At 40.4% G+C, this 20,378-nt stretch overlaps 1 protein-coding gene across 1 annotated transcript; it reads left to right on the forward strand.

Annotated features, from left to right (window-relative positions):
- Positions 1 to 17,589: 17,589 nt before the first annotated feature.
- LOC114396096 (putative pentatricopeptide repeat-containing protein At3g47840) lies at positions 17,590 to 20,073 on the forward strand. The gene has a single exon (XM_028357991.1). It carries the CDS (start codon positions 17,715 to 17,717, stop codon positions 19,914 to 19,916), a length of 2,202 nt encoding a protein of 733 aa, XP_028213792.1. The 5' UTR covers positions 17,590 to 17,714; the 3' UTR covers positions 19,917 to 20,073.
- Positions 20,074 to 20,378: the final 305 nt, after the last annotated feature.

The raw sequence follows: 20,378 nt of genomic DNA on the forward strand, positions 1-20,378 counted from the left end.
CTCTCAAGGCGAGGACGTGTAGTCCTCTCAACAGTGAGGGTAACTAGTACCCAAGGTGAGGGCGTGTAGCCCTCTCAAGGCGAGGACATGTAGTCCTCTAGAGGTGAGGGCGTGCAGCCCTCTGATGGTGAGGACGTGTAGTCCTCTCAAGGTGAGGGCGTGTAGCCCTCTGACGGTGAGGGTAACTAGTACCCAAGGTGAGGACGTGTAGCCCTCTCAAGGCGAGGACATGTAGTCCTCTAGAGGCGAGGGCGTGCAACCCTCTGATGGTGAGGGTATGTAGTCCTCTCAAGGCGAGGACGTGTAGTCCTCTCAACGGTGAGGGTAACTAGTACCCAAGGTGAGGGCGTGTAGCCCTCTCAAGGCGAGGACTTATAGTCCTCTGGAGGTGAGGGCGTGCAGCCCTCTGATGGTGAGGACGTGTAGTCCTCTCAAGGCGAGGACGTGTAGTCCTCTGACGGTGAGGGTAACTAGTACCCAAGGTGAGGGCGTGTAGCCCTCTCAAGGCGAGGACATGTAATCCTCTGGAGGTAAGGGCGTGCAGCCCTCGGATGGTGAGGACGTGTAGTCCTCTCAAGGCGAGGACGTGTAGTCCTCTCAACGGTGAGGGTAACTAGTACCCAAGGTGAGGGCGTGTAGCCCTCTCAAGGCGAGGACATGTAGTCCTCTAGAGGTGAGGGCATGCAGCCCTCTGATGGTGAGGACGTGTAGTCCTCTCAAGGTGAGGGCGTGTAGCCCTCTGACGGTGAGGGTAACTAGTACCCAAGGCGAGGACATGTAGTCCTCTAGAGGCGAGGGCGTGCAACCCTCTGATGGTGAGGGTATGTAGTCCTGTCAAGGCGAGGACGTGTAGTCCTCTCAACGGTGAGGGTAACTAGTACCCAAGGTCCACCTTTATGAGAAAGCAAGAGATCGACTCACCGAGAGGGCCGGTCATCCCAAATCCACAAGATTTGGACATTAGATGTAGGAAATCTATGCAGTTAACATGATTTTTAGGGATGCAGATGCATGCAACCTTTGTCGTGAAATTTGGGTAAATGCGGACTTTATATGAAACAATGCAATGTAATGGAAAGTTGTACAATGTTCATGGCATTCTTTCCCTATTTTGTGATTTTGATTTTGATTTTTTTTTTTTTTTTTTTTTTTGGAAAACACAGATTGACTGCCTTTTTGAAAAAGGTAATAATTCATGCAACCTCATCCTATCTTTTTGCAAATCTCTCCGGGAACTCCCTCAGAGTGTATGTTCTTTTTGATTTAGTCACTTGACCATTTTGGAGTGACGGCAATGGAGTCGTTTGATGTTTAATCAATCCATTGAAATCCTAGGGTTTGTCCCCTTTTTTTTGTTAAAAACATCGATGGGTGAGAACTTTTGATCGGCTCCTATGTTCACTTGAGGCTCATGCACGGTGCCCCTCATTGCCCCAGTGTAAGGCTTTGAGGTACCAATCGTTGTCTTTCGTCATGACCTTGTAGCTGGGAACCTATTGAGTGAGAACTTCTAATCTGCCCCTAGGTTCACTTGAGGCTCATGCACGATGCCCCTCATTGCCCCAGTGTAGGGCTATGAGGTGACAACCTTGAAGCAAGGGAGAATGAAAGAAGCAGTTGATTCTTGCAAAAAAGAATTTTCCAATGACGAGAAATAATTGAAGGATCTTTCAGTTGATGGGTTAAGTCAAATGACTCCTATGTAGAAGCAAGATGTTTTGATGTCTTGATGATGCTAAAGGATCAAGTGCTTCTAAGTTTTATCCAAGAAAATCAAGATATATGATCAAGTTTGATCTCTTTAGAATCTTTAGGAAGAAGTTTCCAAATTGAAACAAACAAAGGTTTCACCAAAGAATTCTATCATTTCAATTTGAGATTTGCTCTCCGGTAATCGATTACCAGTAGTTAAAAATGTTTTTATTCAAACTTTTAAAACCTGTAATCGATTACGTAAGTCTTGTAATTGATTACCAGAGGGGATTTTCAGAAAATAATTTCCAAGAGACATATCTATTCAAATGTTTTATGAACGGCCATTCAAAATGTTTTAAAGAGAGTTTTTATTGCCCAAACAGTTTTATCCTCTCGAAAGATCAAGAGTATTTCTGAACTGAAATGTCTTATCCTCTCAAAAAGATTCCTTGGTCAACCACTTGCTTATTCAATAAGGAATTTTGATTGGTCTTCATTGTACAATCTATCCCTTTTAAGAGAGATTTCTTCTTCTTATTTCTGAAAAAGGATTAAGAGACCGTGGGTCTCTTGTAGTAGAGGATTCTTGAACACAAGGGAAGGGTTGTCCCTATGTGCATTGTTAATCCGAAAAGAGAGAGTGAAAGTTTAATTGGGGAATAATATTCGTATCTTAATTCAATCCCCTCTTCTTCTCAAGGTAACTGAGGCCATTTGTCCAACACCCTATTCTTGATAACTCACTTCTCTCTAAAAAGACAAAATGAGGTCACATGAACGTCTATATTTTTACTTGAAAACACAGTCAATCAAATGCCTTTTTATTTTTTATTTTGAAACTTATTTGTTTTGAACTTTGCTCGTTGTTTTACGGCACCCCCACCAACGTGCAAGATGAGTAATCTCTGATTGAACGGTCTTGGAAGTCAACACTCAGGAGCGCAGGTTGCTTGAGCAAACAGACCAATGGCTTACACTCACATTCCGGTGGAAGTTGAATAAGCAAAGATGTGTTCGTGAGAGGATGTCCATTTTATCCATATCATTTAACATTGTAACTGTGGTTTATGGCATAAACTTGAAAATCCTGATGAGTCATAACAACAGCTTCCAGAATTGCCCCATGTATGGTGTTGCTTGTTAATGTTAGGATTCAACAAGCGATTCTCCTCAAATTTCAGCCAGCCCGTATCAATTAGACCTTGCACCTTACGCTTCAGAGCCCTACAATGCTCAATGGAACGCCCCGGGGCTTCTCCGTGACAAGCACACGTTGCGTTCGAGTCGTATTCTTGGAGAAATGGAGGTTGATGAACCTTGGCTAGGGTTATGGCTACCATTGAATTATCAAGTAGATATGTGATCAAGTTTAGCATATGACAACGGAATTTGGGGTGAACCCTACAGGCTTTTTGCTGCAAAATTCCTTTTTGTTGGTGTTTTTTTTTTGTTTGTGCTAAAAGTGGTCTTCGTCATTGGAAGTGCGGTAGACAGACTTTGTGGTTGATTTAGGGATGGCCTTTGTGGATAACTGGGTGGTGGGTAAGGAGGAGGTTTGTTATTGGCTGAGTAATGACATTGTTGGGTTGGTGGGAAACTTGGCCGTATAGGAATGGCAGTCACAGCATGGGTTTCTCCCTCTTTCTCACCCTCTTCATTTGCCCCAGTTTTCTCAGTTGTCCTAGTAGGACGATCAAATTTGCCTCTTTTCGGATCCACTTCGATCTTTTTGCTGGCGAAGACCAAATCTGTAAAACTTGAAGGTGTGTAACCCACCATTTTTTTCATAGTAGAACACCGGTCACGTGTCTACTATCATTGTGATAATCTCTTTCTCTGTTTTTAGGGGTGCTACTTGAGTTGCCAAGTCTCTCCATCTTTGGGCGTATTCTTTGAAAGATTTGTGCCCCCTTTTTGCACACTTTTTGTAGTTGCATCCTATCCGGAGCCATATCAGAATTGTACTGACACTGCTTAATGAAGGCAACCATTAGGTCCTTCCAAGAATGGACTCAAGAAGGTTCCTAAGTTAGTATACCAGGCGACAGTTGTCCTAGTAAGACTTTCTCAGGAAAAATGTATCAGCAGTTTCTCATCTTTTGCGTATGCCCCCATCTTCCGACAGTACATCTTTAGATGGTTCTTGGAGCGAGTAGTCCCCTTGTACTTGCCAAAGTCCGGCACCTTGAACTTGGGAATGACCATGTTTGGGTATTAGGAACAACTCTTCTAGGTTAGCAAAGGCATAATCTTCACCTCCTTCAATGGCCCTGAGCCTTTCCTCTAGATGATCCAACTTTCCCATTCCTGCCATAGTCATAAGGGTTTTTAACCGCTGTGGAATGCAAGAGGTGCAGTTGTGGGTGATACTGAGGGCCCTCCAAAGGGTTTTGTAGGGGTATACCACCAACTGCTTGCCCTTCAGTGGTATATCCGAGCCAAGGCTCGAAGTCGGCTAGATTGTGATGGGGAATTTCATGGGTCTCTTCCACAGTTTAAGAGACATGTGCATGATCAGTTTGGGGTTGCTGGCTTTCAATGGGTATAGGAGTGGAGTTATTGACATTCTTATTGGGAGTGTACGCCACATTGGGTGGCGTATAGTTGAGAGGCAAGCCATATGACGGGAAGGCGTGCTCGTTTTGAATTTGCACATCATGGGGGCCGCCCGTACTTCCTAAATCTTTGCCTACCATATTTGAGGTTGGATGATTCATTTGCTTGAGGCCGGATGGGGACGTCGGGTTCACCTTAGCAACAACGCTGGTAGCGGCAATTGCAACCGCATTGGCTTCCATTATCTTCTTCACGCTCATCATGGCCTCCATCATTGTGGCCATTTTCTCTTTAATGGCCTCCATGTCGGCCTTCATCTTCTCTTGTATCTCCTCTACTTCACCCATTACTCTAGCTCTAGCACGAGTTCGGTAAGGGCGTCGTAAAGCGTGCCCCTTTCTTTTTTATAACAATGATTAAGTTCATTTTATTTTATTTTTCAAGGAAAGAATGCAACGAGCAATGCAACCAATGAAAAGCATGGATGCATGCGAATGATGTACAATTGAAGTATTGCGAATTTTTACGCAAGATATGGGGTTGAATCAATTTAGATTTTCAACATGGTCCATGACATCTTTGTCAAGGTGAAACTGGAAGTAACAAGGACATCAATAATCCTAAATATGTTTGGCAGTAGATGAAGCAGTGATGTGACTCGATTCATCTTTTGCCCCAATTTTGCAAGACGGTTACTTCCATATTTCAACTTGACTTGATGAACCTTTTTGTAAAAGCATGAGCTTGGTTCAACCCTATAATCCAAGGAATGGCAATTCTGATCGCCAATACTTCAACAACATCTCATAGGGATGAATGACTCGGGCATACTTTAAGCTTATGCACGGAAAATGTAATTATGAAATTGAGATGCCCGAAGAAACACCATTTCCTAGTTAACCATGCATTAGGTACCATGTTCAATTATTTTGTTTTTAAGTGAAACGGGTTTATGATCCCAACATGGTTGGCTCGTGGTGCCTAACACATGAAACTAAGAATGTAGTGTGAAGTTTCACGCTTCCCCCTTTTTTGTTTTTGTTTTGTAGAGGAAAACGCAAGGATGAGCAAACATGAAAACAAATGGTATGCAATTTTGCAGATCAAAAAGTTTGTTGAACGCATATGCATGATGATGCCATGACTCATGCAAAATGTGAGGCTGGAATATGATAACGGACAAATGCAGGATATGTCCATTATGATGTTATGAAGAGATGCTTATGCGATGCATGATATGAATGCATTTTACGGACACGAGAGCCCGGAAAATTATCTCTTCTTACTTGTGCATTTGGGGGCGCAGTGCCCCATGTGTACAATTAAGAAGGTGATATGGACCTTCCGGCTTCCCGTGACAAAGGACGAGACCAACATACAATGCATGCTAGAGATAAAATGCGGGAGTGACTTTATTCGCACTGATTTTTGGAGTAAAAACGTGGGATAAACTCATTTTATTCAAAAAGTTATAACTAGTCAAGATCTGAGCGACAATACAAACTTCCTAGCGGTTTCTAATCATATGGTCCATTAAGTCTATCATATGTTGACAATAGCTGAGAAGTCCGTGGATCTTCTTGGGGGCGGAGTAGGTGTCCGCCATTGCTTTGGCCTTGGCTAGCAATCGGGGAAGTTCTTGACTCCTGTTCAAAGTAAGAGCAAATCGGTCCGTCCACATTGTTGCCTCTTGGTGCCATGAATCAATTACCCTCTCCCTTGCTTCGCTTTCTGCTGATATCTTGGCGTACTCATCCTCTAGCCTTTGCTCGTGAGTCGCCGCTAGATTTAGCTTCTCTTTGCACTCATCGATGACGGCCCACATATTCCCTTCAGTCTCGCTTAACTGTTGGGACAAATTTCTTTTCGACCTAAGGTAAGCCTTTAGCTCGTCCTTCAAGATCATGCCTTTGACCCGTGATGATTCCTTTCACCTCTTCGGAGCTTGAGCTTACTATTGCTGCCCTATAAAGCCCCTCAAAACTTTGCTGGCACGTGTTCTTCCTTTTGGGCCTTCTTGGTTTCTCGTTCCAAGGCATCAGCGGTGGCCATATTGACGTCCCTTAGTTCATCATACTCTTTTCAGACTTTGATGGCTATGGACTTGAACTTCTCTTCGACTACTCGGGCTCTTTCAAGCTCTGCCTTTAGGGCTTGTACCTCATCACTTTCTTCCGAAGCTTTAACCTCATCGTCCCTCACAGTCTTTAGATTTGGGAGCCAATCCAATCCTTGTGTTCGGACTCTCAGCCACTTATGATAGCCGCCGATGATCCCATTACTGCTTCCCCTAAGCTCTCTGTCCTTTCTTCACGCCGCATCCCATGCCTTGCGAACTCCTTGGAGTACCCTCGCGTTGTGGTCACTAAAACCCCGTGCGATGAAAGGCGTGATGCTTTCGTCTAATGGCGCTCCTCTCATGGGGTAGCCAAGCTGTCTTATGGTGAGAACGGGATTATAATTAATACAACCCCTTGTTCCCATCAAGGGAACATTTGGACATCCTTCGCATGAAGATAGAAACCTGATTCTTCCTTCCTTCTAGCGAGGGAACCAATTAACAGACGCCCCCCCATGCTAGCCAAGAGTTGGTCCCAATTCGCCTTTCCTTTTTTGACGCACGAGCGGTAACCTTGTAGCGGATAGACGGGCCTACCTTCTTGGAGAAAAAGGTGTGAAACCAGCCCCACATAGAGAGCTGGAGTACAACAAACAATCCTTGCATTGCTTTCTTCACATCTTCGGTCGAAGGTGTCATATAGGTCGGCTAGCATAGCGACAACCGGACTTTCCTTGTGATTATGATAGGCGAGAAAAACGTCGATCACTGCCAGGTCCACCAACCCATCCACATTTGGAAAGAGGACTCCCTCGAAAATCAACAGTGTGAGAATATCTATGAATGGGGTCCACTCGCCTTTATCTGCCAAGATTCTTTCTTTTACCTCCAAATATTTTCTCGGTATTCCGACCACCCCATTTTCGACTTGCCTTTGGCGGTCTAATTCCTACGCCGAGATTTGGACTTTTTTAGAAATTCTGGCCAATGAGTGGTAGAACCCTGAGAAGAGGTATGGTTTCCTTCCCCCTAGAGGACATCCTAGGATCTCTTCAAATTCTTCCACCATTGGTGATAGCTGGAAGTCCCCAAAGATGAAGCACCTCAACGGCTGATCATAATACTGGGCGAGGGAGGCAATTGGTTCCATGGAGACTTCTACCCTAGCTAGGTCCCAAATGCTTACCATAGGCTTTGCGGAAGGCTTGCCGTTGAAGTTGACCCATTAATTGCCCCAACTTTCGTAAACTGGTGACCTCTAAGCTCTTGATTTTGACTTGATAAAACCTCTTGCCGGTTTGATTTGTTCCCATGCTTACCAAAGTGAGACAAAAGCTGGTGCAAATCAAAACTCCGATATCTCATGGGTGGGATGGATGAATGCATGATGGAATGCATATGACACAGATGCAATCTAGGAATGCGGGGGTCCAGGGAATTTGTCCCCTTCTTAGATACGACGTCTAGGGGTAGCGAAATGCCCCAACGCATGTTTTTAAGAAGGCGACACGGACCCTCCGTTGGTTTGTTTACAGTAGGGATCAAGACAGAACCCATATGCAATGCCTATGCAAAAGACACAATGCGGGAATGTGCACAGTATGACAATATTTACCGAACATAAGCAAAAGGGTATATGATACTCATGCATGGCAGTGTGAAAAATGGCACGCAGCGTGTTTGCTTCGTGCCCCTATTTAAGGGACCTATAAGGGAGAGAACTAACTAGGCTTTTAGCAATAATCCCCAAGGTAGTTATATCTCTCTTGAGGGTTTCTAGAGGTATCATCCCCTTTGAAGAACATATTGTAGCAGTAGGGACTACTAGCAACAATAGGTTTTCAAAGAGAAAAGCTCTAGATGAGGGTTCACTGTAATCAAGCAAGTCGGAGACCTAGCATGATCACAGATTCACCTCCACTCCTTATGCTCCCATGAACCCGGGTATAGGGCCCTTTTTCACTCACAGTGTGTGCAAATAGTGTTGGTGTTTGTGTGCATCAAATGAATAAATATTTACTTCATGCATACATTTAAAACGCACTAAAAGCAACAAAGAGTTTATATACACAAGAACATAATGAAAGGAAACCAACAAAGGGGTAAGTCACGGTAAAACATTGCACAAAATTAAATGGCCTAACTCTCTAAAAACAGTCCCCAGTGGAGTCGCCAACTGTCGCAACCTACCCTTCGGCGGGAGGGCGACGCGTGACTCGCGGGATGCGTGTTCCACGAAAGGAATACACGCGGAGTCGCCACCAACGTTTATTTGAGGAAAACGTCGGAAAAACCGGAAAAGACGCGATCTACGAACTTTTAAGTGAAAGGTTCGGGAGTTGTATTTACGCACGGGGAAGGTATTAGCACCCCACACGTCCGCCCCAAGGGACGGCAGCCTTTAATCGAATGTGCAAACATGACTTTGATTTTTTTTATGTTCCCTTTTTATGTCTCTATATCCTTTATACCCTTTTTATATTTTCTCTTTTTGTGGTCGACAAGGGTGTTTCCCTTTGCTCCTACGTATTCCTCAATTTGGGATGAGAAAATCAGACCTACGTAGTTCTTTTTTATCAAGTGATTCTTTTTTACTTTAAGAGGTGATCATTTTAAGGCGTTGGACCTTAAAAATGATCCATTTTACTTAGTGAGAAAATGAAATGACAAACTTCAAAAGCCTATTTTTATGGACGAGCTTGACTAGGCGAATTGATTTTAGCCTTTAGTTTCACTTTAGTTATTAATCAATTCGATTAAGAATGAGAAATCCCAAAGAGAAAACGTCCGATTGATTTTCCGCTTTATTTTACTAAAAGATGTCTTTTTGATTATTATATTATTTTTTACCTCTTTTTGATTTCCAACGTGGTTACGGCACGACCGAACGGTCGGAATTTATTTTAACCGAAGTTAATGGATAATACAATTCAAACGTTCGGTGGAAATTTATTTTATTTTTAAGTTAAGCGAGAAATGACTTAAGTAAAATGGCTTAAGCACGTCAACAGGGGGTATAAAAAGTAAACAAAACGAGAATAAAAATGCACGAAACACAATGTGGACCACTACGGGTACATAGAATGAATCGAAAAGCTTGGTTCGAGGTACTTACCCGTTGAAGATCGAAGAACGATGAAGAACGAATGAAGAACGTCGAAGAACGGTTGAAACCTTTGCGAAATTCTTCACGGAAAACGTTACGGAAACGTTTCGGAAGCGCCTCGGCTTAGATTTTCTTCACAGAAACGATTTTTCCAAGCAAATTCGAAAGAGAGAGAAGTGCCAAAGGGGCTGAACCCTTTTCTTCTTCACTTCCTCCCCTATTTATAGCAAAATAGGGGAGGTGGTTGCCGCCCAGCTCGCCCAGGCGAGCTCAGCTCGCCCAGGCGAGCCAGGTTGCTTCCTCCAGAAGCAACAGCCTTCTGGAGGAATATTCTGGAGGGCCCAAGTGGGCCTGGGTGCTATTTGCACCCCCATTTTTACTAAGTACACCCCCCTCTGCTTTTTTTTGGTGATTCTTTTTTCGTAAAGTTACGGAAACTTACGAATTTCGTAACGATACTTGTTTTCTTCCCGTAATGTTACGGAACCTTGCGGATTACATAATCATCCCCCTTTTGACTTACGGAATGTTACGGAACCTCACTTAATTATGCAACGATGCTTCCATTTGATTTCCGGTGTGTCACGGAAACTTACGGATTGTGCATCAATATTTTTTTGGTTTTCCGGCATGTCTTGGAATTTCACAAATTGCCTAATGATGGGTGCCAAGCACCTCACAAGGACCAAAGAAAGGTCGCATGTCACCAAGCAAAGGTCCCCGGACGAAATTAGGGTATGACAGTCACCAAATAAACAAAAAAAAGGGAGAAAGGAAACCACGACCTAAAGTGGTCCTCTCCCTTTGATTGTCAACCAAAATCTTGTACGCTAGCGACTTTCTCGTCCCGCACTAAACAAAAACAGAAAAGGAAAAGGCCCAAAAACACTCAAAGCCAAATTTCCCACCAAAAGAACCCATACCCAAGGAAAGTCCTATTGATCCATGATCATACATATAATCTTTGATTTGATAGGAAATGATTTGCAAAGTCAAGTCATGACATATCTATGGTTAGGAATTAGGATAAAACACTTACCTGTGAGATTGATACACTTTGAGTGATTTTCTCCTATTTTTGTTGGACCTGATGTTTCCTCTAAATGGTCGTTTAGAAACGAAATGCTAACATCCAAAATCTCATTTATGGTTACGAGAAATTTTCATCAGCATACTCTCCTTCCCCGATAGACACATCATTTTTCATCAAAAAAAAAAAAGAAGCATATGTTGCTCTGATCAGTTGGAATTTTTGTCTCTTTACTAAAGCATGTTCGCATTTTAGTGAAGAAAACACCGAGACTATTTTTAGTCTCACAGTTAGCAAGAACTACGTAGGTCTGAGTTCCTCATCACAAATGGAGGATACGTAGGAGCAAAAGCCCTGCTTTTGTCGACCACCCCACCTTTTGTTACCATGACCCAAAAGTCCAGGGGCATGCAGAGCCACATGACCGTGGGATCCCCAAATTTGTATGTTCCATCATTTATCATTTGTATGCTATCTTTTGTTTAACTGAGGAACTAACGCTTGTTTTGTTTTGACTGACTTTTGTTTTGTACATACATATCGTTTGAACTGTTATGTTAATGTTTACTTTGTTGTTGTCAATAGTGTTTGTTGAAGTTCTGGTATCGTGTAGTTTTTTTTTCACTTTTAGGAACGTCGTCCAAAATAAATAAAAAATGAATGAACCAAAATCATGATAAAAAGAAAGAAGCATTGTGAATAAAATGTCTACGTATATAAAGAAAAAGAAAAATGTTTCTCATATATGTATGTAGAAGAAAAATACATATAGAAGGATTTTTGCGTGTGTAAGTAATGTGTGAAAAGAAATCCCTGTGGGTGTGAGCAACGAATGTATATAAAGAAACTTTTGTATGAACCATAGGTGTGTGTTGAGAAAAACGAAAAAGATCTTTGAATGTAAATAGGGTTTGATCGTGTGACGTGAAGAGAGAGAGTTCCAATGCATATACAGAAAGAGTTTGTTATGTACAAGAGTGTAGATATACAAAGAAAATTTATTCATAGAGGACCATAGGTGTGTAATTTTGTGAATATATAAAAATGAAACAAAAAGGAAAAAGAAAGAAAGACCGCGAAGGTCGACATGTTATAGTTAAGAAGTATAAATCATTCGTAAAGAGAAAACGTATCTTCTGGGAACAAGGGACTGACGCTAAGAGTTTAGTTTCTGGAATAACCGAGATAAGAATGGATGAATTCATTGAACTGATGAAAGAACATAACTTGGAAACGTTGGGTCTGTTTGTGTAAATTCCCAACCGTAGTATCACAATGCCATAAATGGGATGCTTAAGTGCCCACCTGGCTGTAGCCATGACTAATTTTGCACGTTGTTTTCAAATCATCATTGTCACGTGTGCCTTGTGGAGTAATATGGGAGTTCGGCCCGAGACCGACACCTTGACACCCAAATTTGTTTTGCCCCAGATATCAAGATTGGGTTCCCACGATAAAAGACGCCATTGAAACACAACCTTAGACTTTTTGAACCTTGGCCTATAAAAAAGAATCCTCATTCCTTCCCCGAAGCAAAGGACAGCGGAATCTCCTCAAGGGAGAGCGAATAGAATGCTAAAACCCGATTTCCCAAAGAAAGGGATGGGGAAGGAGAAGTGAAAAGAAAGAAAAGGAAGAAATGGAAAGAAAGAAAAAGAAAAAAGATGAAAATAAAGAAAAGAACAAAAGAAAGAAAAGGAAGGTTTCCCGATCAAAGATCGAAAGGAAGTAAAAAGGGAAAAGAGGCAATTCTCGATCAATGAAAGAAAGAGAATGGAAGATCTTCAGACCAGATAAATTTTCAGCAAGGTAAGTGACTGCCGGCAAAGGAAAACCCATTTTTGGTGTCTCTTCCCTTCAGATTGCCATTCAAGGTCGTTCTCGACTGGCGATATCCCACCCCACATGTACAAAGAGGAAAAGACCGAAACACCCAGCGTCCTCTCCAAAAACACTACCCTCGAGAAAATCCTATTGATCCGTGATCGTACGTGTGATCTCTAATTCGATAGGAAATCGTGTGCAAAAAAGTCATGGTGCAGTTATGGTTTGGGAATAGGGTGAAACACTTGCCTGTGTGAGTTTTATACACTATGAGTGATTTATTTTCAACTTATCTCGATGTTTCCCCTGCATGTTCATTTAAAAGCTAAATGTTGACATTCTGCCCTTCATTCTCGATTACAAGGAAGATTACCCTTGGCACAAGTATATTGTTTCTCTAAGATATGGTGCTCTCGCGAATGATTTATTTTTCTTTGCAAAAAGCATGTTTGCCTTTTAGGTGAAAAAAAACCGGTGGACCGTTTGGTCCTGCCAACAAACTTTTTTCGAAGCCCCATGAATTTATTGCCTAGCGCTGTTCATGTGTCCTCTACCTTCGAGTCTGGAGCCCCACGAAGTTATTGCGTAGCGCTGTTCGCCAATTCTCCATTCTCCACTTTTTTCGGAGCTCCATGAATTTATTGCCTAGCGCTGTTCATGCATCCTCCACCAACGAGTCTGGAGCCCCGCGAAGTTATTGCGTAGCGCTGTTCGCCAATTCTCCACTCTCCACCTTTTTTCGGAGCCCCATGAATTTATTGCCTAGCGCTGTTCATGTGTCCTCCACCTTCGAGTCTGGAGCCCCGCGAAGTTATTGCGTAGCGCTGTTCGCCGATTCTCCATTCTCCATTATTTTCGAAGCCCCATGAATTTATTGCCTAGCGCTGTTCATGTGTCCTCCACCATCGAGTCTAGAGCCCCGCGAAGTTATTGCGTAGCGTTGTTCGCCAATTCTCCATTTTCCACTTTTTTCGGAGCCCCATGAATTTATTGCCTAGCGTTGTTCATGTATCCTCCACCATCAAGTCTGGAGCCCCGCGAAGTTATTGCATAGCGCTGTTCGCCAATTCTATATTCTCCACTTTTTTCAGAGCCCCATGAATTTATTGCCTAGCGCTGTTCATGTGTCCTCCACCTTCGAGTCTGGAGCCCCACGAAGTTATTGCGTAGCGCTGTTCACCAATTCTCCATTCTCCACTTTTTTCGGAGCCCCATGAATTTATTGCCTAGCGTTGTTCATGTGTCCTCCACCTTCGAGTCTGGAGGCCCGCGAAGTTATTGCGTAGCGCTGTTCGCCAATTCTCCATTCTCCACTTTATTCGGAGACCCATGAATTTATTGTCTAGCGCTGTTCATGTGTCCTCCACCTTCGAGTGTGGAGCCCCGCGAAGTTATTGCGTAGCGCTGTTCGCCAATTCTCCATTCTCCACTTTTTTCAGAGCCCCATGAATTTAATGCCTAGCGTTGTTCATGCTTCCTCCACCAACGAGTCTGGAGTCCCGCGAAGTTATTGCGTAGCGCTGTTCGCCAATTCTCCATTCTCCACTTTTTTCGGAGCCCCATGAATTTATTGCCTAGCGCTGTTCATGCATCCTCCACCAACGAGTCTAGAGCCCCGCGAAGTTATTGCGTAGCGCTGTTCGCCAATTCTCCATTCTCCACTTTTTTCGGAGCCCCATGAATTTATTGCCTAGCGCTGTTCATGCATCCTCCACCAACGAGTCTGGAGCCCCGCGAAGTTATTGCGTAGCGCTGTTCGCCAATTCTCCATTCTCCACTTTTTTCGGAGCCCCATGAATTTATTGCCTAGCGCTGTTCATGTGTCCTCCACCATCAAGTCTGGAGCCCCGCGAATTGATTGCCTAATGCTGTTCGCCAATTCTCCATTCTCCAATCTTATTCGGAGACCCATGAATTCATTGCCTAGCGTTGTTCATGTGTCCTCCGTTATCAAGCGCGGAGCCTCTAGTGACTAGGAAATATGTTTTCCTATTATTTTCTGGATCGGTTTCATCGCCAAACATGTGTATATGTGTATATGTATATTATATTCGTTGTTCTTGTTGTTGTTTGTATTTTTTTTTGTGTTGTGCAGAAAAAAAAAAGAGAAGGAGTAGAGACGAGAGTCGTCATCCCGGAAAGGGCAGGACGGATGAAATCAGTGTCTTATCTTTGCTTTCCTCTCATCTCTGATGAGAGGTAAGTAAAGAGGGGCAACTGTCATACCCTAATTTCATCCGGGGATTATTATTTGATGATATACAACCTTTGATTGGCCGCTTCGAGATACTTGGCACCCTTTGTTGCACAATACGTGAAGTCCCGAGACGTGCCGAAAATCAAAAGGAAGCAGGCTTACGTGATCCGTGAAAATTCCGTAATGTGACGGAAATCGAAATGAGGTGTTTTTCGCAATCCGTGAGTTTTTGTAACTTCTTCGAATGCTAAAAAAGAGTAAATACATAATCTGTAAGGATTCGTAACCTTGCGGAAGGAAAATAAGTATCGTTACGAAATTCGTAAAGTTTCGTAACGTTACGGAAAAAGAATTACCAAAAAAAGGTAAAGGGGGTGCATTTAGTAAAAAGGGGGGTACAAATAGCAATCAGGCCCACTTGGGCCTTCCAGATTCTTCCTCCAGAAGGCTGTTGCTTCTGGAGGAAGCAACCTTGCTTGCCTGGGCGAGCTGGGTGGCAAGCTCCTCCCCTATTTTGCTATAAATAGGGGGAGGAATGAAGGGAGAAGGGGTTCAGCCTTCTTGGCACTTCTTATTCTCTCGAAATTGCTGAGGAAAATTGTTTCCGTGAAGAAAATCTAAGCCGAGGCGCTTCCGTAACGTTTCCATAACGTTTCCGTGAGTAATTACGCGAAGATTTTCAATTGTTCTTCGACATTCATCGTTCGTTCTTCGTTTTCTCCAGTCTTCAACTGGTAAGTACCCCAAACCGAGCTTTTCAATTCATTCTATGTACCCGTGGTGGTCCACATTTTGTTTCATGTATTTTTATTCTCGTTTTCATTTGCTTTCTATACCCCCTTTTGACGTGCTTCAGTCATTTATTTAAGTCATTTCTCGCCTAATCAAAAAATAAAATAAATTTCCACCGATCATTTGAATTGTATCATCCGTTAATTTCGGTTAAAATGAATTCCGACCGTTCGGTCGTGCCGTAACCACGTTGGAAATCAAGAAAGAGGTAAAATAATAATATAATAATAAAAAATATCTTTTAGTAAAATGAAGCGAAAAAACAAAATCAATCGGACGTTTTCTCTTTGGGATTTCTCATTCTTAATTGGATTGACTAATAACTAAAGTGAAACTAAGGCTAAAATCAACTCGCCTAGTCAAGCTTGTCCACAAAAAATAGGGTTTGAAAGTTTATCATTTCAGTTTCTTACCAAGTAAAAAGGATCATTTTTAAGGTCCAACGCCTTAAAAGTGATCACAATTCAAGTAAAAAGAATCGCTTGATTCACTCTTAAGAAAGAACTACGTAGGTCTGATTTCCTCTCCAAAGGAGGATACGTAGGAGCAAAAGCCCCGCTTTTGTCGACCTCAAAAATAAAAAGAAATAAAAGTTAAGGTAATACAATTTCCACAATTCTAAAAAATAGGCTGCTGTCCTTTGAGACAAACGTGAGAGGTGCTAATACCTTCCTCAAACGTAAATACAACTCCCGAACTTAGAATTTTCATTTTGATCGGTTTCCTTCGGTTTTCCCGACGTTTTCCACAAATAAACGTTGGTGGCGACTCCGTGCATCTTTTCTTCCTTTGGAAAGCACACCCGTGAGCCTCGCCTCACTCGCCCGCAAAAGGGCACGTTGCGACACTAGGTATCTAGATTGGTCTTGACATTTTAGGGGCCCATGGCAAATTAATAATAAGATACCCTTATATATAAATATTAAAAAATATAAGTATATATTGCATAAAAATAAATTTGTATGATATGTTTTATTATATTAAGAGAATAACATGATTTCAATAAATCTCAAAAAATGTATCACATCATTTTTTTATTCAATTTACTCATATATTATCATTTATCATATAATTTACACCTCCAAAAAAATTATCCACACAAATATTTAAATATAAGGACACCCGATAAAAAAAGTATACATAATATATATATATATATATATATATATATATATATGAGAAAAGAAAGAAGGTTATACATTGACAAGTAGAAAGTTTTATAACGTCATTCAATTATTTCAATTACAATCTATCATATAAGGTAAGTTTGTTAACTTTAAAAATAATTATCTTAACGTAATTTAATCTCTCTATATAATTTTGTACAATTTTATTTTTCATAACTTCTTCTCCATTTTCTTATTCTTTCTCTATTTATATTCCTTTCTTGTTACACTTCGTATTAGATTTCACATTTTTTCCTCCTCTTTGTGTTTCTCCTATTATTAAATATGATACACCTATAAAAAAATATACAATTCTCATTTTCAATCATTTTAAGGCCTTTATATTTTTTATTATTTGAAATAGAGAATATATTATTCAAATTAGTCTCAGGTTAAAAAAATGTTTTTTGTTTAATAAAAATTTAGTGTGAATTATGATTTTAGAACTTTAAACATGATATCTAAATAAAATAAATATTTTTTTATCATTAGAATTGCTTTCATGAATTTTAAAAACTAAATCTCTTTTCTCCATGTGCAATTTTACAGTCTTGTATCATTTGTATCACTTATATAAATTTGTTTTTTTTATGGCATGTGACAAATTATTATGATTATATCACCAGTTGGTTAAATTTATAATTTAATTTTAAAATTACAATTTAATTGTTAAATTTGGCTACTAAAAAATGCGTAGCTTTGTCCCTATCATCTACTATTTACAAGATATCATCATTTTAGATTAAAACTTACATATATTTAATTTATTTATTAAATTTAATTAATTCGTTATAATTTAAATTTTAGTTTATGTTTCTTATCTTGTTATAAAAAAAACAAACATGTCTATTATTAAAGATCTATTTCATATTGATATGTGACAATTAACTAGAAATTTATTTAACATTAGTTTTTTTTACTACATAATTAACATTAGTTTATAAAAATAACCAATAAATATTAGAAGAAACAAAAAACTAACAACTAAAAGAATGATAATTTTTAATCACATGCCTATTTTAATTTGAATATAGAGATATAAAATAAAACAATAGTTTTACTCTTTTTAATGAAAACAATATAAAATAATATAGAATTTTTTTACCACGTACTTATATATATTTTTTTAATTTTAGGCCTCGATGCCAGGCCGACCCTGCTCGTAATGACCACATCTTGGGCTAATAGCATATTTGTTGTCTTGTGCTGAAATTAATTCATTTTGTTAGAAAAATAGGGAGTGGTAGGGATCAAAATCTAGATCACTTGGTCATAGAGGCTCTGATATCATGTCTCAACTACCCCAAATGATCAAGCTGTTATATAAAGAGACGCGGGTGGCTTTACATTATATTTCTAACAGGTATATTCTTACAGGAACTGCCACTGAATGCAGAGAGCTGATCCAACAACCAATACAAGAACAGCCAGCTGAAAATGCCTATTCTGTTCATAATATGCTTGAACTTAACTCTGAACTGAAGCAATTAGTGAAACAGGGACAACTTTGTAAAGCTAGGTATATGTTTGATAAAATGACTCACAGAGATGAGATTTCGTGGACTACATTAATAGCTGGTTATGTCAATGCCTCAGACTCGTATGAAGCATTGATCTTGTTCTCAAATATGTGGGTCCACCCAGGACCTCAAAGGGATCAATTCATGATTAGTGTTGCACTCAAGGCTTGTGCGCTTGGTGTCAACATATGTTTTGGAGAATTATTACATGGATTTTCAGTGAAATCTGGTTTAATACACTCAGTGTTTGTCAGCAGTGCCCTAATAGACATGTACATGAAAGTTGGCAAAATAGAACAAGGTTGCAGAGTCTTTGAGAAAATGATGACAAGAAATGTAGTATCATGGACTGCTATTATTGCGGGGCTTGTACATGCTGGCTACAATATGGAAGGATTATTGTACTTTTCTGAAATGTGGAGATCAAAAGTGGGCTATGATTCACATACATTTGCCATTGCTTTAAAAGCATCTGCTGATTCAAGTTTGTTACATCATGGGAAAGCTATACACACACAAACAATAAAACAAGGATTTGATGAGAGCTCCTTTGTGATTAATACTCTGGCTACAATGTATAATAAATGTGGGAAACCTGACTATGTCATGCGATTATTTGAAAAAATGAGGATGCCAGATGTGGTTTCATGGACAACCCTTATTTCGACTTATGTACAGATGGGTGAAGAAGAACATGCAGTAGAAGCATTTAAAAGAATGAGAAAATCATATGTTAGTCCCAATAAATACACTTTTGCAGCCGTAATTTCTTCCTGTGCAAATCTTGCTGCTGCTAAATGGGGCGAACAGATACATGGTCATGTATTGCGTCTAGGTTTGGTAAATGCTTTGTCAGTGGCAAATTCCATCATTACTCTTTATTCAAAATGTGGGCTGCTAAAGTCAGCTTCACTAGTGTTTCATGGTATAACTAGAAAAGATATTATCTCTTGGAGCACTATAATTTCTGTTTATTCTCAAGGAGGTTATGCAAAAGAAGCTTTTGACTATCTATCATGGATGAGAAGGGAAGGGCCAAAACCAAATGAATTTGCTCTTTCTAGCGTGCTGAGTGTTTGTGGAAGCATGGCACTGCTTGAGCAAGGAAAACAGGTGCATGCTCATTTACTGTGCATTGGCATAGATCATGAAGCAATGGTTCATAGTGCTATTATTAGCATGTATTCAAAATGTGGAAGTGTACAAGAAGCTTCAAAAATCTTTAATGGGATGAAAATCAATGACATTATATCATGGACAGCCATGATTAATGGGTATGCTGAACATGGTTATAGCCAAGAGGCCATTAATTTGTTTGAGAAGATTTCCAGTGTTGGTTTAAAGCCAGACTATGTAATGTTCATCGGGGTTCTGACAGCATGTAACCATGCTGGAATGGTTGATCTTGGTTTCTACTATTTTATGTTAATGACTAATGTTTACCGGATCAGTCCTTCAAAAGAACACTATGGTTGCCTCATTGATCTTCTATGCAGGGCAGGGCGATTGAGTGAAGCTGAGCACATAATACGAAGTATGCCATTCCATACTGATGATGTTGTGTGGTCTACCTTACTCAGAGCATGTAGAGTGCATGGGGATGTTGACCGTGGAAGATGGACAGCAGAACAGTTACTTCAATTGGATCCAAATTCTGCTGGAACTCATATTACTCTGGCTAACATATATGCTGCCAAGGGGAGATGGAAGGAAGCTGCACATATAAGAAAGTTAATGAAGTCAAAGGGAGTGATAAAGGAGCGAGGATGGTCTTGGGTTAATGTCAATGATCAATTAAATGCATTTGTTGCTGGGGATCAGGCTCATCCACAAAGTGAACATATCACAACCGTTTTGAAATTATTAAGTGCAAATATAGGAGATGCTCAGCAGGAAATAAGATCTCTTCATGAAGATGTTGAGGATTTAGCATATAGCTGCATTCTGTCTCATGGGAATGCTAGAAAATAGTTGTTTTTTTCTGAGTTTCCATATTTCATAAATTTCAAATGATTATTGGAAATTGGTTTTCCTGGTCTAATTATTTTAAAACATCTAGCTTGATGTATTCAAAAACTGAGTTAGACGGCATTCAGAAAATTGCAAGTTCTTTTTGACAAAGCATAATTAAAAGGTATTTTTTTTTAATTGAAAAACTCAGTATTTGCTTCTTCTTTGGCCTTTTTTTCAAGGGATGTTTGGTAGGAGAATAGTTTTTCATACCTGGGAAACATGATTCCTAGGAAAGTCGATTCCTAGGAATCGTGATTCCTAGGAATGTGTAAAATATATTTGGTTAATCTTATTATGTTTCGTGGGAATTAAAGATTCATGTAAAATACATAATTAAAACTTGTCCTCCACTTCGAAAAGTTGGATTTCTGCCCCCTCCTTGGGAATATTTTTTCGGGAAAATGAGCTAAAATTGATTTC

This window comes from Glycine soja, chromosome 18, assembly GCF_004193775.1.
Source record: "Glycine soja cultivar W05 chromosome 18, ASM419377v2, whole genome shotgun sequence".
Taxonomy (NCBI): domain Eukaryota; kingdom Viridiplantae; phylum Streptophyta; class Magnoliopsida; order Fabales; family Fabaceae; genus Glycine; species Glycine soja.